This window comes from Microtus oregoni, unplaced genomic scaffold, assembly GCF_018167655.1.
Source record: "Microtus oregoni isolate MIOR12 unplaced genomic scaffold, Mior012 000002F_ref0000024, whole genome shotgun sequence".
In the NCBI taxonomy this organism is placed as follows: Eukaryota; Metazoa; Chordata; class Mammalia; order Rodentia; family Cricetidae; genus Microtus; species Microtus oregoni.
The window spans coordinates 62048251-62064867 of NW_024543061.1; the positions used below are offsets into that span (position 1 = coordinate 62048251).

General features: G+C 52.2%; 1 protein-coding gene across 13 annotated transcripts in view; it reads right to left on the reverse strand.

Annotated features, from left to right (window-relative positions):
• Positions 1–16617, reverse strand: part of Mical3 (microtubule associated monooxygenase, calponin and LIM domain containing 3) — a 182968-nt gene that overhangs the window by 18614 nt on the left and 147737 nt on the right. For 10 of the 13 annotated variants that reach the window (XM_041640924.1, XM_041640910.1, XM_041640867.1 and 7 more), the window contains 8 exons: positions 13168–13278; positions 12283–12429; positions 11709–11791; positions 8956–10753; positions 8416–8510; positions 4402–4452; positions 2797–2907; positions 1669–1762 (listed from right to left, as the gene is read on the reverse strand). In XM_041640924.1, coding sequence (XP_041496858.1) covers positions 1669–1762; positions 2797–2907; positions 4402–4452; positions 8416–8510; positions 8956–10753; positions 11709–11791; positions 12283–12429; positions 13168–13278 — 2490 coding nt within the window. The remainder of the gene's footprint in view (positions 1–1668; positions 1763–2796; positions 2908–4401; positions 4453–8415; positions 8511–8955; positions 10754–11708; positions 11792–12282; positions 12430–13167; positions 13279–16617) is intronic. The other 3 variants (XM_041640938.1, XM_041640931.1, XM_041640884.1) reach the window with 1 other exon arrangement.

Below are 16617 nucleotides of genomic sequence, written 5' to 3' on the forward strand. Positions count from 1 at the left end.
AAACCTTAAGCACTTTCCAGAAACCATCAACAAATGGCTATCTCCTTGAGCCTCTGAACCTCGTGGGCGGGAGAGACAGAGCGCTTTTGGCAAAGTCTATGACATGAGCTCATGCACTAGACAGCAATGCCAGCTACTGCTGTGGGACGTAGCTGTCCCTTAGCTGAAGTCAGCTGGAGAAACACTGCAGGTTCCCTTTTGGCCTTTTGTGCACGGAGATAGTAGCGGAGGGGACAGGCCTTTACAGTTGTGTAGCCCGGGATCTCCAGGAGGGCTAACCTGCACCATGGCTCGGGCTGCACTGAGGAGATCAGTCAGAGGAAGTGGGGCAGGGGCAGGCCTGAAGGCTGGGGATGGGGCACAAGCTCACTGGGAAGCCAAGAAAATATGTGGGTGAATCTTTTCTTCACTGCTTGGTTCGGGAGCCAGTGTCCCTTGTCCGGTTGTTCCCAGGCTTCTTATCTTGCTGGATACAAAGTGACTCAGGCTTTTGGACTCCCTTTAGAAGCATGGGCTCCAAGAGTTAGGTCTAGTGTTAGGTGAGGCACAAACTCATCCTTCTCTCTCAGGACACACCTTCACCTGAGGGTCATTACTCCTCTTAGCTGATACTCGTCTTCACCTGAGGGTCATCTGAAGGAAGGGTTGTGTCTGTGCCTGCCCCGACTCTCTACTGGGAACTCCACTTGCAAAATTGGATTCAGGCCCACACCTCGAGGCTAGACCACTGGCCAGTGTTCAGAAAGCCCACAAGGCAATGGCTGGCCCTGTCTGACCTACTAGTTCTTTTGGCTTGCCTGCCCAGGAGGTGTACGAGCTTTCCTGTGTCTAGAAGGAAAAATAAGAGGCCCTGTCCCTTCCTTCTTTGTAGCTTTCCATCATGAGTGCTAGATCCAGAGGCCAGTGGCCACCTGCAGAGAGAATAGGGCCCCCTTCCAGGCCTGGATCTTAAGGAAGCAGAGATCAATCATTCCATGCCTGAAGCTGGGCTGACCTTGAACCCAGAGATGGATCAGCTACCTCATCTTCTGTGTACCCACCTGTATCAAGCCCGGCAGGTTCTGACCACATGGCCGTTGTAACAGCTTTCCATGCTGCAAGAGCTTATCACAAGCACAAGCCTGTCCGAGACTGCTCCTAGTGACCAGCCTTTGGTGGACACAAGCCTGAGCTCACCCAGGGAAACCAGAGTGCAGGGGCAGCCAGAAGCCCCACACGGGAGAGGAGGCAGGCTCTGTGGCTGTGCAGCTCAGGCTAGAGGGAGCCCAGGGAACTGAGGATAGGAGGAGCACTTGGGAGAGCAGGCTGAGGCCTGTTCAGTGCAGTTCTGTGATGGTTCCTTGTGGGACAATCTCCCTCATTCCCTGATATTTTCTTTTAGATAATATGGTAGGGAGAGGAAGAGAAAGGTCAGGGCGTGCCACCAACAGGTGACAGGGCCCAGGATTTTGTTTTGCATGGCAACAGCAAGCTGAGGAACGGGCCAGGGAGCGGGCCTGGGTGTCTGGGCTGCCCGAACATGGTAAACACCAGACCTTGACGATGCCAAGGACTCAGAAAACCCTGATAGAGAAGGAGCTGAATTTCAGAAGAGGTGCCGCCCACCTCAGGAAGAAAGAAGGGCTCTCTCCTTGAGAAGAAGCCCCTCATAGAGGAGGCGGACAGTACCTGCTTCGCCTCGCAGGGCCTTCTCCACCGCGACTCCCCTCTCCTCCAGCTGCCTCTGCTTCTCCTCCACTTGCTCCAGCTGCCGTTGGATGATCTATCGAAAAACAGAACATAAGCTTCCAGACTTTTCTTACCTCTAGCTTCCAGGAGGAAATCAAGCTGCAGGCCCAAGGTGGGAGAGAGATAAGCATTATTAAGACTCTGAACGGGGCATTACAGTCAGTGTGCTGTGCTGGCTGCACACAGCTGGATCCTGGGGCTTATTATCTTTCCCTGGAACAGTTCAAAAGCATTGAAAAATGACTTAATTGAACCTTTACAGCAAGGAGGCTGTAAAAGCACTGGGTGGAGCAATTAGACATCCTGTCCCGATAAGTTAGTAAAGAAGTGTCTAGAACAGTCTAGGACAGTGGTTCTCAACCTTCCTAATGCTGCGACCCCTTAATACAGTTCCTCATGTTGTGGTGACTCCCAACCACACGAACGAAAATTGTTTTCGTTACTGTGTCATAATATACTATAATTTTGCTACTGTCATGAATCATGTAAATACCTGTTTTCTGATGGTTTTAGATGACCCCCAAGAAGAGGTCATGACCCCCAGGCTGAGAACCATTGGACTAGCCTGTGCAGCTTGAGGATGGAGGCTGACAACCAGAGGTCCTTCTGAGCTTCCCTATAAAATCCCAGACTATTCCGAGCAGAGGTCAGGGCCACAAGCTGACCCCTGACACCAGAGCAGAGATCAGGGCCACAGAATGACCCCTGACACCAGAGCAGAGGTCAGGACCACAAGCTGACCCCTGACACCAGAGCAGAGGTCAGGACCACAAGCTGACCCCTGACACTACAGTTACAAGTGAACTTGCTGACTCTACATCCACTCTAGACCAAGGCTTTCAGAAAACTCAAAGCAGGGATCTTTTGTTTTGTAGAGAGTGCCACAGAGTCTGGCCTCTGTAGAGCGTGAAACTCAAGTACTTGGAGGTTGCCATCTTGGAAGCCATGAATGCCCCTCTCTGCTTCTGCCCTGGCTTCTTCACCTTCCTGGCTGTAGATGAGGCCCTCTGGGCGCACAGATGCTACTCCACGCCCACCTGCACGCGGCGTCCCACTGCCAGTGTGTACCTGGGCTCGGTGCAGCCGCTTCAGCTCCTCCTGCTTGGCCTGTCTCCGAGCTGCCCTCTGCACGCGTCGCGTCAGCTTGGCGCTCAGCTCCTCTTCTGTGTAGGTTCTGGGCTAGAGAGGGCGAGAGAGGGCTCCTAAGCCAGCTGCGTGCAGGTGGAGGCTGTCTGGCTGGCAAGCTGGTGAGGGTACGAGGAGGACTGTCCCCTACATGGGAGCTGCTGCCTGGCAGCCAGCTGGGCATGGCGGGCGCAGGCGCCTCTGCTGAGGCTAGGCCAGAGACCTCAATGTGAGACATTTACCTCTGTGGCAGGGACAAGAGGTTTAATTGAGGGTGAGTGTTAGAAGAGTAAAACTCAGACAGACACACTCCTTTGGCACTGAGGTCATAACTGCCACAAAAGCGTGTCTGGGTTTTTTATTTGTTTATTTTTGCTTATCTTCCCCCCCCCCCCCCCCAAGACAGCATTTATCTGTGTAGTCCTGGCTGTCCTGGAATTCATGATGTAGACCAGGCTGGCCTTGAACTCACAAAGAACCTCCTGTCTCTGCCTCCTGAGTGCTGGGACCATAAGGCATGTGCCACCACCACCTAGCATGTCTGTGTTTTTTTTTTTTTTTAAGGCATTGTGGTAGTTTAAAAAAACAAAACAAAACAAAATAAAAAAACAAAAACCACAGTAAAATGTTTCCCTAGGCCTCATATTTTGAGGCATACAGGAAAAAGAAAATGTTTGGAAAGTGAGGATTCTTCTTCCGTCTTCTTTGAGATTCCTTCCTCTAGGCGGGAGGGGTCATAACCGGTTTTAGTAGCTAACCTGTGAAGGAGAGACGGCATGCATGCCTCCATTTTATATCTTGGTGAACTCAGACTAACAGAGGCTGAGAAAGGGACAGTGGCGGCGACTGCTTGGGTGTGCAGAGACAACCACTGTGGTGGAACGCAGGGGTAGAAATGACCTGGCAGGGTAGCTGGGGTGGTGCCTGCGGGCTTGCAGGAGGCAACTGGGCAAGTCCCATGCTGATACGGATGGATGTGCTAGCCACCTGTACACACGGGCCACCACACTCCCAAGCATTCGGTGATGGGACACGCTCTGGGCAGCCACCGAAAAGCACCAAGTGGGGGACTGTCCTCTTTTGTGAGACCCTATTTATTTCCTCTAAAAAAAACCCAAAAAACAAAAAACAAAACCAAAAACCCCAAGAGACTTTTTTGACCATGAAGGAGATGTAGGAGATATCTCCATTCAACCTGGGTCCAGACTCATCAGCTCTCCTCAAGGAGCTCAAATGACAGCAGTAGATCAAGTGAACGGGCAGAAGGATCGCCACAGCATCCCAGTGCCCTAAGGGTTCAGAGTGGAGGTGGTGACCACCCCTTGCTGGGCTACCCAGACCCACAGGGGCAGCTCTGCCCCCACCCTTGGTGACATGCAATCCAGCCAAGGGGAGAGTGACCGTCTCCTCCTCTTTCTGTGACTGTGACAGCTGCATGCACGTATGACAGTTAGTGAGGACGTGGCTGCAGGGCCCAGCAGGGCTGTCCAAGTGGTTAATCACAGACAGGCATGCAACGAGGACCAGCCAGCGGGAATGAGACACTACCTTTGATGAATAGGCTCTCCTGAATGCCAAGGCGTGTGGTACATAAATCGACTTTTAAGGGGATGGCAACGGAAAACAAAACAGAACAGTAATGATAATGATGATTAAAAATGAAAATGGAATACAGAAACGGAACAAAATCAGTTAGAGGCTTAAACAAACACAAGACTTAATCACACGATTCTGCACAAGATGGAACCCAGGGGCGCAGACCCTATCAGCTGAGTTTCATCAAACTCCACCGCTCAATAGAGCGGGGGTTCACTCTTCTATTTACAAAGCAGCATACCCTGAATCTTGTGTCTGTTCCTTGTTGAACCCCAGTTTGTTGAACGGTGTGGTGACTGGGCCCCCTTCACCCATAACCGCCCCTTCCTTCATGTTCCTGCCATTGAACACTCAGCATAGAATGGCAGCTACAGGCGGGAAATGGGCACTGACCCTTACACACTCTTTCGACAGGTTCTTGAGCCTGGCAGTGTTCTCGAGCAGGGCCAGACAGGTCACAGTGTGAGACTCAGCTGTCCTGGAACTAGCCAAACTTGCTAATTCAGAATTATACCCAGCGAAGGGAACCAAAGTGGCATAAACCACTGTGACTCAGAGAAAGTACCAGTGTTCAGGTAGCCATGGAAACCTCTTCACTTCATACACTGCTCTTGCCCAGTCTCCTTTGCTTTTGTGGTCTTCTCATGGGTCGTATGAAGCACCTACAGGGCCCCCGTGGACCCAGGCATGCAGGCAATTGGAATTTGCTGGTGTGCAGAACAGAGGGACGCTGAGGGTGGCACAGTGGGGACCCACACAGGATGTCATGTGCATGCTAGCTGGGAAATGGATTTGCTGCTTTTAGCTCTGCGCACAGGCATCCTCTCCCCCACAGAGTGGAAGTGAAGTCCTCATGCAGAACAAGGCAGTTTAAACAGGAAAAGTACAGCTGAGGTCCCCAGTGGCCTGTGCAGACACACTTCAAGAGCGCTGCTGACACGTGTATCTGTCTGCAGGTGCCGCTAATGCCAGCAGCCACAGCAGCCTCTTTTTATTAATTTACCCACTGCTGGGACTGGTACCAACTTGGCAGTGGCAGCGACAGGGAGGTGAATAGTGACATACTTGGGTAAACGGGGGAGAGTGAGGCTGAGAGTGTGGCGAGTTGGCTGCTGCAGGGGTACACAGCAGGGCACGGGGCTGGTAGAGGGCTGGGCAGGCCCTGTGAGCCTCAGTGACAGAGAAGTAGCTGGCCAGGCAGCACTTACGAGTCAGAGGGAAGCAAAGGAAAGAGGCTAACGAGAGGCTGACAAGGTTATCTCTTGCTGGCAGGGCTTTGGGTGGCTAGAGAAAGCTGGATTCGGCTGGGAATGTCAATCTGTTAGTTATGTACTTGTTTTGCAAGCATGAAGACCTTAATGTAGGGTTTGAACCATAAACCCTACAATAACGAAAACTCGGCTTGATGGAGTGTATTTGTAATCTTAGAGCTGGGGAGGTGGAGGCAGGTGGATCCCATCTCTCAGGACTGTCTGTACAGACAGACATCCAGTCTAGACTAAATGGCGACCTCTGTCATACATGCACACATAAAAGGCGACAGACACTGGAGGAATGACACTCAAGGCTACCCTCTAGCTTTTCACATGCATGTTACATACATGTGCTTGCACACAGGTGAAGACAAACATACAAATCCTGAATAATTTATTTTTGTATAACAGACATTTAAGGAAAAACAAGGTCTTGGTTTTATGTGTTTGTGCATCAGTATGGAAACCACACCCACGCATGACTCAGGGCCTGGGGCTGTGAAACAGAAGAGGACCAGCTTCCACTGCATTCTACACACTACATACTACATACACTGTGGCTGGAGGCTTCCTTTTCCAGGCAAGTGATAGCCAATTTTCACTCTTGGTTCCCCGATCCTGACACTTCTCATTGTGAAGAATTTCAAACCCAGAAACACTGAAGGAGGAAGCCACGTTGCTGGAACACCCTTCACCTCAATTCCCCGATGGTGGGACTGTAGCAAGTGTCAGGGTGTGACCTTTACACACCTGTCTTTAGACACCAGAGACCCAGGCCCTAGAAGTTTGGCATGCATTTCCTCCTCAGAAGAGACACAGCTTCTCAATAATTACCGTAGTGCCACCTGCTAGGAACTTGACATCAGTTTGATGACGGATGACATTTAAAAAAAATACATATTACGCTTGCCATTCACCATCAAATGACCGACAGTTCCAAAGTGTCCTTACGATTTTATGGCTGTTTTGCTCCGGCTTGTTCTCCACTGTAGGTTCTGTATGTGTTCCCCCACCTACCTTTGTTCATTAGACGGGATCTTGCTATGTATCTCTGGGCAGCCCAGAACTCACTAGGTAGCCCAAACTGGTCTTGAATTTGTGCAGTCCTGCCTCGGCCTCCTGAGTGCTAGGGTTGCATGAAATCGCCATGCCCCGTGGGTTCCATATTTTCAGAACTACCGTGCCCTGCCCTCACTCAGTGAGATGCAACATCATCCTAAGAGCCATGTTTGCCACTGCCCAGGCCCTGCTTGTCCTCAGCATTCCCTATGTGCCCACTAGAGAATGACCTTGTCCCTGTGGAGCACACCTGGTACATAAGGTGTCCAAGGCATTGCTGTTCTAGGAATCTGAATGGCGGTGCTCACTTGTTCACATAACTATGGTAATGAGCCCCTGGGCTCTTCATACCTGTGGTCATTGGGGGCCTATACCAAGATGATGGATTTGGCATAGTCAGTGGGGCATCCAGCACACCCCCACTATGGCAAGATGTCACAGTGGCAATCAGAGATGGAAGATCTGGCCAATGTGACACATACTGTCTCAACATGAGCACACTCATCATGGAGGCCAAGGGGACTTTGGGTCACAATCTCTTCTGCCCAGGTTCCTTCAGGTCTCTAAGATAGTATCTGCCCCCAGTGTTGGGATGAGTTGTGAAACTCATGTGCACACCCAAACACCATCCTTGGTTCAGCCCCACTGCCACTGCCTGGAAGACCTCAGTGGGCATACCCAGGAGCAACACGTTGGACTGAGCCCCCATGGAGAGCACACAACTCCCGGTACTACATTCAGACTCCTGGTGCAAGCAATGAGGCCTGGTTGCAGGAGACTGAGAAGGAAGACATGTCTGTGCTTCTTGGTGACTAGAAGAGTAGAGAATGAGGTATCGTCATGTCCAGGGAGATAAAACAGAAGGCGATGATGAAAATGCAGATAGGGGAATGAGTACCAATCAACTGACTTTTCCTAGTCTGCTGGATAATAATCCAGAGGGAGTGAGACAGGCTGGAGGATGGACCTGTAACAGGGCGATACCATCTCAACAAACAGACACATATGGGGTGCAGAGCTACCTCAGTTTGCCCTGGCTGCTCTAAAGTTCAAGGCTCTTGACAGAGGGGACAGCATAACAGTCCAAGTCTTGAGAAATCACATCAAAAAGGTACGTGAGGGGGTGGCCACTGGTAGGTGCTAATGCTCCAGTGGATGACCCAGCACCAATGCTTTCAATCCGTGGTGCTTCAGGGTCAGTTCTTAAAACAGAAAAATCCTTCTATTTAACAAATACACCAGGCAGTCAGCTTGGCCAGGTCTAGTCCTAGGGATTACTGAGGAAGCCATCTGGTCTACCTCCCATCCATGCCTGGTGCCCAGTTCATACTTGCATGACCCCAAGTAGTACCTCAGCTCTTCTCCCATTGTCTGGCCCTGGAAGACACTGCTCACAGTGTAACGCCAGGCACCTAACCAACAGAGTACCCTGACTTCCTCAGACTGAGGCAATATCCCCAGCTGCTTATTTCAAAGGCCCAAGAGACCACTCTGTGGCATTTGCTGTTGGCTGGCACAGCACTCCAATGTCTATCTGCTAGGAGACCAGAGAAGACATTGGCTCTGCACCCCAATGGTCTGCTTCTCTACCAGAGACTAAATTGACATTTTGTCACCAGTTCTCTGAAGTCCTTCAGGGACTTGGCCCACCTACCTCTCGCTTGGACTTCTGGGAAGACCTCTCAAGGATGTCATCGCTGGACAGGTCTGAGTCCTCTGAGAAACTCAGCTGACGCCGGAGCTGCAGCTCTGAAGGGTGAAAAGAGGCTAAGTGAAGACAGCAGCCAGCACCTCATGCTGCAGGGAAGCCAGCCTTAGGCGGTTCTCTATTTAAGAATCCCCTCCTACACAAGGAGACACGGGCTTGTCCCCAAAGGTGATGGGCCAACACCAAACAGCATTCTAGACACCTGTTCAAGACCCCTTAGCAAGACTTTTCTCCGTCCCACTCAAAATCAGGCCCATGTTTGGGGTCATGCAACCTCAGGAAGGATACCAACAGGAATCTACCCATCTGGTTTCAAGTTGGCATTAACATTATTTCATGCAGTGGATCAGGCTGAGACGGGAACAGCTTGCTCTCCTTTCTAAGAAGCCTTGCAGGAGTGGCATAGGGAAGTGGACCTTCGGTGAACTGAATGACTGCGAAGGGACTCCCCACATCTCTCCTGTGAGTTCCCTCGGCCACGCGTACCTGCTCTCACAATCGGAGATGCCCTGTGCTGGCCGGAGTCCACCGTGGCACCACTGGACGGGGTACTGGAGCAGGACTTCTCATCACTCTTTCTCTTTTTGTCCTTTTTGTACCCGGAGAAGACCGACTTCCACAGGGACTTGGGCTTAGCAGCCACTTCCTCTGGGAGGCCCAGGCTGGGTTTCTCTGGGAGTCGGCCTTCCCCTTTGGGTTTCTTCTCTTTCTTGTTCCTGCGGGGGGAGAAGAGGGACGACCTCTTTTTGCTCTTCCCACTGGAACCCTCAGAGGAGGTGACAGAGCCATCAGGGCCTCCTGAGTCTGATGGAGGAGAGAAGATCTCCTCACTAGTAGCCTCATGCTTCAGAGTGGGTTCCTGGGAACCTCGGAAGCCTGAGCGCTTGGTGGACTCGGGCCCTAGTTCCTTGCCCTGAGATGGAGTTATGCGGGACCTGGAGGCTGCCAGCTCCATGGCCTGCATCCTGCTCAGCTGCTTGGCCATGGCATCTCGAAGTGCCTGGCTCTTCACAGACTTCTCCCGGGCTCGCATGCGCTCCTCAGCCAGCTCCTTGGCTTCTGCAGAGACCAGAGGCAGCCCCCTTTTCTGCGGTTGTGCATCACGATCCAGGGGAGGGAGCCGCCCATTCTCCTTGGCCAGGGGCTTCTCTGACCGGGACCAGCAGGAGGGGGGTGTGAAGAACTTCTCCTGCAGACTGGAGTCCTCGGTCTTGTCATCATAAGTGTCCTCCACATCATCAGCAAAGGGGATCTCATCCACACTCTCCACGAAGGACTTCCGGACCTCCTCCCTGGGGGGCTGGGTTGGCTCCCGTGGGGGCCGCATGAATGTGGCAGGAGGAGGAGGAGGGATAACCGAGGCCTCCCTGCGCTCAAAAGTGTGATGGGGCTTCCTTCGCAGGGTTGCAGGCTCCTCATTGGGAGGTGGGGGTGGGGGTGGGCTAGAAGGCGGAGTGAGCATGGTAGAGTCCGAGGTGTTGAAGCTCTGGCTGCCCAAGGTCTTCATGTTGGAGGAGCTGCCATGGAGGCCTAGGCCCGAGCTGCTGGAGAGGTCCCTTCGCTCCTCCTGGTTGCTCCTCAGTTCCCTTTCAGAGGGCGACTTTGGGGTCAGCAGTGAGGGCTGGTCACCAGCTGACTTTGGCAGGCCTAACCTTTTAGGAACAGATGGAGGTTTCAGAAGGCAGAGGCCCTCTTCCTGAGGGGACTTGTCAACCGAGTAGGACTTTAGGGATATTGGCTTAAAGGCGGGTGAGGGGAGGCTGGGCTCTGACCCCTTGTTCCGGTCCACAGGAGTGAGGCCCAGGCTGCGGCGGATCTCGGCGCTCTTCATCCAGAACTCCTCCACCAGGTCACTCCGCTTCAGGGCCTCCTCCACAGCCAGAGGGCCACTGAGTCTGTCTTTGGGGTCTCCTTGGCTCTTCACAGGGAGTGGGGTCAAGGGGGTGGATGTTTTAGCTGGAACCGGCTGGAAGCGTATGGGGGACTCGGAGGGTGACGGGATGGAAGCATCTGAGGAAGGTTGAGGCTGGGAACAGATGGGGAGCTGGGTTGAGGGCGGTGGGGCAGGGGCCAGTGGAGACTCTGGCTGTAAGCGGGTAGGTGAGGTAGGTGTCCTGGCTTCTGGCAGGGCCACAGGCTGTGATCGGATGGGCGAGTGCACAATCTTCTGATCTGTGGGGGCTTCAGCTTTGGGCTTTTCTCTGGGGAGCAGAGGTGCAGGAAAGAGGGGCTCCTCGGGGGACTTCGCCTTGGTGGTGACAGAGGTAAGTGGGGACTGGGCCCCCTACACAGAAAGAAGAGACAGTGAAATCAGCACCTTCCCTCAGGGAGCATTCTCTCTCAAGGGGCCTACACTGGTTGAAGCAAATCAAAGTCCTGTCCATCCTTTCGGTTATTACTCAAAGGGTTGCAGAGAGGGCGGACTCATTTTCTGCTCCATTTATTAATGTTTCAAATCTCTCCACTTAGCTGGGGGGGGGGCTGAGCTTTCAGGAATGGCTCATCTCATGCACATCCTGGGTTCTTAGTCCACTCACGTGAACACTGCCAAGGGCACTAATGAATTTGGCTTTCATCACAACCTACAATACCTCGAGCTCTGGGGTCCCCGAGGGATAACGTGGGGCTAATGTATGAAAGGATTTAAAGTCATTACTTAGCACAGTCCTCCTCTTTGGCCACACTGTCCCTCTGAGGAACCATGGAGACGCACACAGACCCTTAGAATACCCACCCCAGGGCTGCTCACTTCTCAGGTCAATTACTGGACTGCGCCATGTTGCCTGGAGCCCCAGAGACCAAGGCCTGGCTTTGATTCCTTCCAAGTCCGCCCTGCAAGTGGTGCTTCCCAGACTAAGACCCTCAGACAGTGACATGGCACATTCCTGGTCACTCTCTAAGGTGGTTCTGGTGATCTCAAGGCATGGTTTTCATTTAAATAGTTATATGTTTATTTTAACATAAGGAAAAAACATACCTTTTATAAACTATAGATGCATACATATCAACTTAAAAATAAAAAAAAAAGAGTCCTTGCCCATCCACAAGGACTGAGGCAGCACCTGAACCTGCATGTCATCAACAGCTGTACACAGCACAAGATAGGAAACTTTTAGAATTTCACAAAGTTAGGTGGCTATAGGGCTACTTCCCCTCTCTTTGTGGAGCGTACACCATGGGGTCGTGTCTCCTGAAGGTCTCAAGGTCCCACTGACAACCCTGTCCCCAGCCCTACTTACCTCTGCCTCAGGGCTGTGGGTTGGGGTGAGCAGAATGGCTTGTTTCTGAGGTGACTGGCTAGGGCTGGAGACTCGGGAAGGACCTGGAAAGGAGGGACACGGAGGTTTACGATAGGAGTTAAGTCCCTTCTGCTCTAGATATACTAGGAGTAAGGAACAGCCAGATCCACAGAGGGTCTCACACTACAGCCAGCCCCTCGCTGAGGAAGGAGAGCAGGGACTTGGAAAAGGTTAACTTGTACTGTGTCCTTGGGTCTACCCTTAGGCTATTCTAAAAACAAACAAAAAACCAAACGGAGGGACTCAAGGAGGGTGCTGTTGCACCGTGTGCTCCTGAGTGGCACTGTGGTCATTATGTGTGGTGGCTATGATATGGGCCTTGAGCTTTGTGATGTCTTTATTCTTGTGCTCTCACACAACCCAACGAAAGGTTAGAGACCTGTGGCCCCAGACAGGCATGATTAGGGTCCTAGCCACCCGTAAGGCTAGGCATGACAAGCTCTATTCTGAAGGCCTCACTGGTATTATCAGCATGCCCTGCGACATTCTGGAAGTCTTTCCTCCTGCCCCCTACCTCTCTCCTCTTGCTTTGGTGTATCAGGAGGCTTCTCTTCCTCGTTCTCTGACACCCTCAGCTCCAGCTCGGCTTTCGCCTTGGCCTGGCACTGTAAGCGAAGTTCCGTCTCGGCGTCGGAAGGAATGTCATCAGACCAGTGTTGATCTGGGGGAGGTAGGTGTGATGCAAAGTTTTACACATTTGAGCTCTGGCTGTGGGCCTTTTCTGTGTCCTGTTTCCTTAGAGAAGTCTCAACAGGATCATTCACCGTGGCGTGAGGTCTAACCTGGGTGCGCAGTCCCTGCAAACTGAGCCTCTTACCAGAGATAAATCCAACACAAGGCATCCATCTTGCCTTCTGAGTGTGGGGTTTGTGGAGACTTGTGGTGTTTTTGGTGTGTGTGTGTCTGTCTGTCTGTCTATCCTTACCTGTTTGAAGGCCAGAGATTGACAATGGTTCTTCCCATTGCTCTTTACCTCAGCTTTTTGAGACAAGATCACCCTGAACCTGGAGCTTGCCTTTCAGCTTAACTGGCCAGCCAGGCTCCACCCTCCTCGGTGCCCGGCCGGCATTCACACGGGTGTTAGGTAGCTGAACTCACGCAGTCCCGCCTGTGCAGCAGGCACTTTGCCCACCAAGCCAGCTCCCCATCCCATTTGATTACTTGTACAACACAGTGACCACGACACAAGAGGCTGTGACAGAGGCAAACCACCACCAAAACCCTTTTGGGGGTGCCCGTGGACTCATTTCCCTGTTTCTTTCTCCAGTCCCAGAGTTACCCCTACCCCAGCTGTCCCCCTCAACTTTTGCTATCTTTTGTGAGTTCCACCCAATCTGGTTCTGTTCCCCATGTGTAACAGGAGGTCACAGAAGTGCAGAAGGAAGGCTGGGCCCCATACCATCCAGCTCGGCACCAGTGTCCCCAGGGTCCCCATCCTCTGCAGCTTCCCCTTCAGTCTCCGCTGGCTCCGAGTCCACGTCCTCTTCTAGGTCATTCTCATCCAGAGGGGCTGTAAAGCAGAGACATTCACGGACGGGAAGCAAAGGACAGACAGACAAATAACTGTGCAGGGTGCAGAAGGTAGTGATGCACAGGCCACGGGGAGAAGGGAGGCCCCGGACAGATATGGAGTGCGCTCTATAAGCAGCGTGGGTACCATGGCTATTTCTCCACTCTAGTAGGGCCATGTGGAGGGAGAAGCACAGTTTCTGGCCTGGAGGTATCACCTCTTCCACCAGAGGCTGCTGCCGGAGATCCTCCAGTCAGTCACAATCAAGGGATGCTGTGGGGCCATCGGCAACTCTTAGCAGGACTTTATATAACAGGCCCAGTGCTGGCTACTTCATGTGCCATGAGGTAGTCACTCCTCATCCTGAGGCAGCCGGAGGGGCTGTTCCTCACGGTCACCTTTGGGTGACAAAGCTTAGGTCTGAGGGTCAAGCGACTCACAGTGGGCTCTGATGTTCAGCTCCATGGAGAGACTGATGCCTTATCCAGAGACAACTGAGAATTTGCTAACGCAAGAGGGTGGACCTGAAGGGATATGTCAAGCTCCCTTTCTGGACTCAAGAATGGCTCTTTAGGGCCACAGAATAAAGTAAGGCATTCATACACTTCATCCACTCTGAGGCAGACGGACCCTGAGCTGTACGGCACCTGGGACTCGCCTGGGCCTGCAGAGGCTCTGCCTGGGGATGCTGTCAGCCTGAGGGCAATGCTTTTGATTCACAAGGGGAAGGCATCAAAGCACATCTGGACTGTCTCAAAGCTGAGGGGAAAGGGGAGAGGCCAGGCCAACCTACTGCTCTGCTCCCAGTCAGCACGGGCCACTGAGCTCAGGTGCTGACAAAACCCGTGAAAGAGGCTCCCTTGGGGAGGGGATCCTGAGGATAGGGTTGGGGCTGGGAGTAGGAAGCAGCACTGTGAAGATTCTGGGAATGCTATATTTCTTGATGTAGAGGGAGGCAGTTCTGTGAGTTTTGATTTAATTCTCTACACTGCACAATTTTTTGTATACTTATTTTTAGCACACAATCCATAAAATGATGATAATTCAAATCTATGAAAACCTTTTTATGGTTTTTTTTTTTTCCTGAGAACTGAACCCAGGGCCTTGTGCTTTGCCCAAGTGTTCTACCACTAAGCTGAGTCCCCAACCCCTTGTTTGGTTTTTTTTAAGACAAGGTCTCACTACATAGCTCTGGCTGGCTTGGAACTTGCTATGTAGACCAAGCTGGCCTTGAACTCAGAGATCTGCCTACTTATGTCTCCTGAGTGCCAGGATTAAAGGCATGTGCCACCATGCCCAGATGAACTTTTTCAAAGTTGAAACTGGAGAACTATGGCAAACACGCTGGGGAATGGCAGACAGCGTGGGGTTTAGGAAGTGGCAGCAGCTGAACAGTTAGCTTCAGCACCTGCTCTTTCTGAGACACCAGAGCCATCCAGGGAGGGGGCAACGCCAAGGCACTCTCGTACGCTAACAACATTCGCTGTGTTAAATACTGGGGAAAAACCACTCAAGTCGTCATGTTGCTTTGGGACGCTCACGAACATGTTCACCAGAGAATGTGTGACTGGGACGTTGGGGACACGGACACCCACTGAACAACACCTGGGTCCTGCTTTAAAACTAGGCTTTGTACTCGGCTGGCGAGACCATCGCTGCATCTGCCATGCTGGGGAACAAGAGGTTGCTGGGAACAGAATCTGGGCCCACTGCAGACAGCCTTTGTGAACAACGTGCTTGCTCGAGTGCCTGGCACTGAGGTGGTAACCACAGTCTCTCTGGCAAGAAAGCTGGAAGCAAACACGAAGGAGACCACTCCTTGGTTCCCCCGGCTGGCCCAGCCTCGGCCAGCCTGGCCTGGTCTCTTGGTCCTTCCCAGTGTGCCTGAGAAACACCTGCTGTAGAGTTGGAAGGGTGGGGATCCCACACGCCTCGAATTCCTCGGAAGAAAAGGCGGTCACACAGATCAACAAGCAAACACTCAGAGCTTTGGCGCAGCAGCAGCAGCGGATGTGTGCGGAGACGCGGCTAAGAGCGATGGAACCGAGGGATGGAATTCTGGTTAAGATGGAGCGCTGTGCTGAAAGCTGCCACACAAGTGAGGAGCCACACACTACGGAAGCTGGGAGTGGCCATTTATCTCAGCTGCCTGCTAGGACATCCTTTCTCCTTAGTCTCGCTCTTCCTTCCTCTGCCTCAAAGAATGATAATTCGGGGTTAGCCATGCTAGACTCCAAGACCTCTCTCACCCGTGGACTCTCGCGCCAAAATGTCTACTTCAGCTGCGTGTGAGGGCAAGGACGATAAAGGTCCACAAGCATCGTCCCTACTGGTCCTGGAAGTGACTGCTAGGACACGGGTTCCCAACCGTGTGTGTGGTGTGTGTGTGTGTGTGTGTGTGTGTGTGTGTGTGCGTGCGCGTGCGTGTGCTGTCTCCTTTTTGGGGGGTTCCTGGGAAGAAGCCCGTGTCTAGGCAGGACTAGACACCCTGTATGGGACGGGCTGTCTGTCCCACCCCAGACGCCAGACACCCTCTCCTTGAGAAACAGGTTTCTAGGTCGACAAAGGCAGACAACGGACTCCTCAGGTCACCTCTGGCCTGCGTAGTGAGATGCTGTAGTTTAGTCTGGGGACCCAGCTCAGGTGCCACCGGGCAGTGCCTCACAGAGCTCAGCATCGGCTGTGTCCACCAGTCCTCGCCTCTCCCCTGAGGCAAACTTTCCAGGAATTCCTGTTCTGACTGTTCCTCTGACGTGTCGGAACGCTACCCGACTTCAACCAACACCCACTGCTACCCAGCTGCATTCTATAGGCACAGAACTTCATAAAAAGCTTCTTTCACAAAAAAAAAAGAAAGAAAGAAAGAAAAAGAAAGCCAGGTGGTGACAGTTTACGCCTTAATCCCAACACTCGGGAAGCAGAGGCAGGTGGATCTCTGAGTTTGAGGCCAGCCTGGTCTATAGAGTGAGTTCCAGGACAGTCAGGACTACACAGAGAAACCCTGTCTCAAAAAAATAAAAACAAAAACAAAAAACAAAAACTGGGCTGGAGAGATGGTTCAGTGGTTAAGAGCACGCCTACTCCTTCAGAGGTCCTGAGTTCAATTCCCAGCAACCACATGATGGCTCACAACCATCTATAATGAGATCTGGTGCCCTCTTCTATCTGATGTTCTCTTCTGTCATGGTGGCATACATATAGATAGAGCACTCATATGTATAAATAAATAAATATTTTAAAAACAAAACAAAAAACAAAAAAACAAAAAAAAATCCAAAAACTAACCAAACAAAAAAGGCTTCCTGACAGGCTGTGGTGGCACACACCTTTAATCCCAGC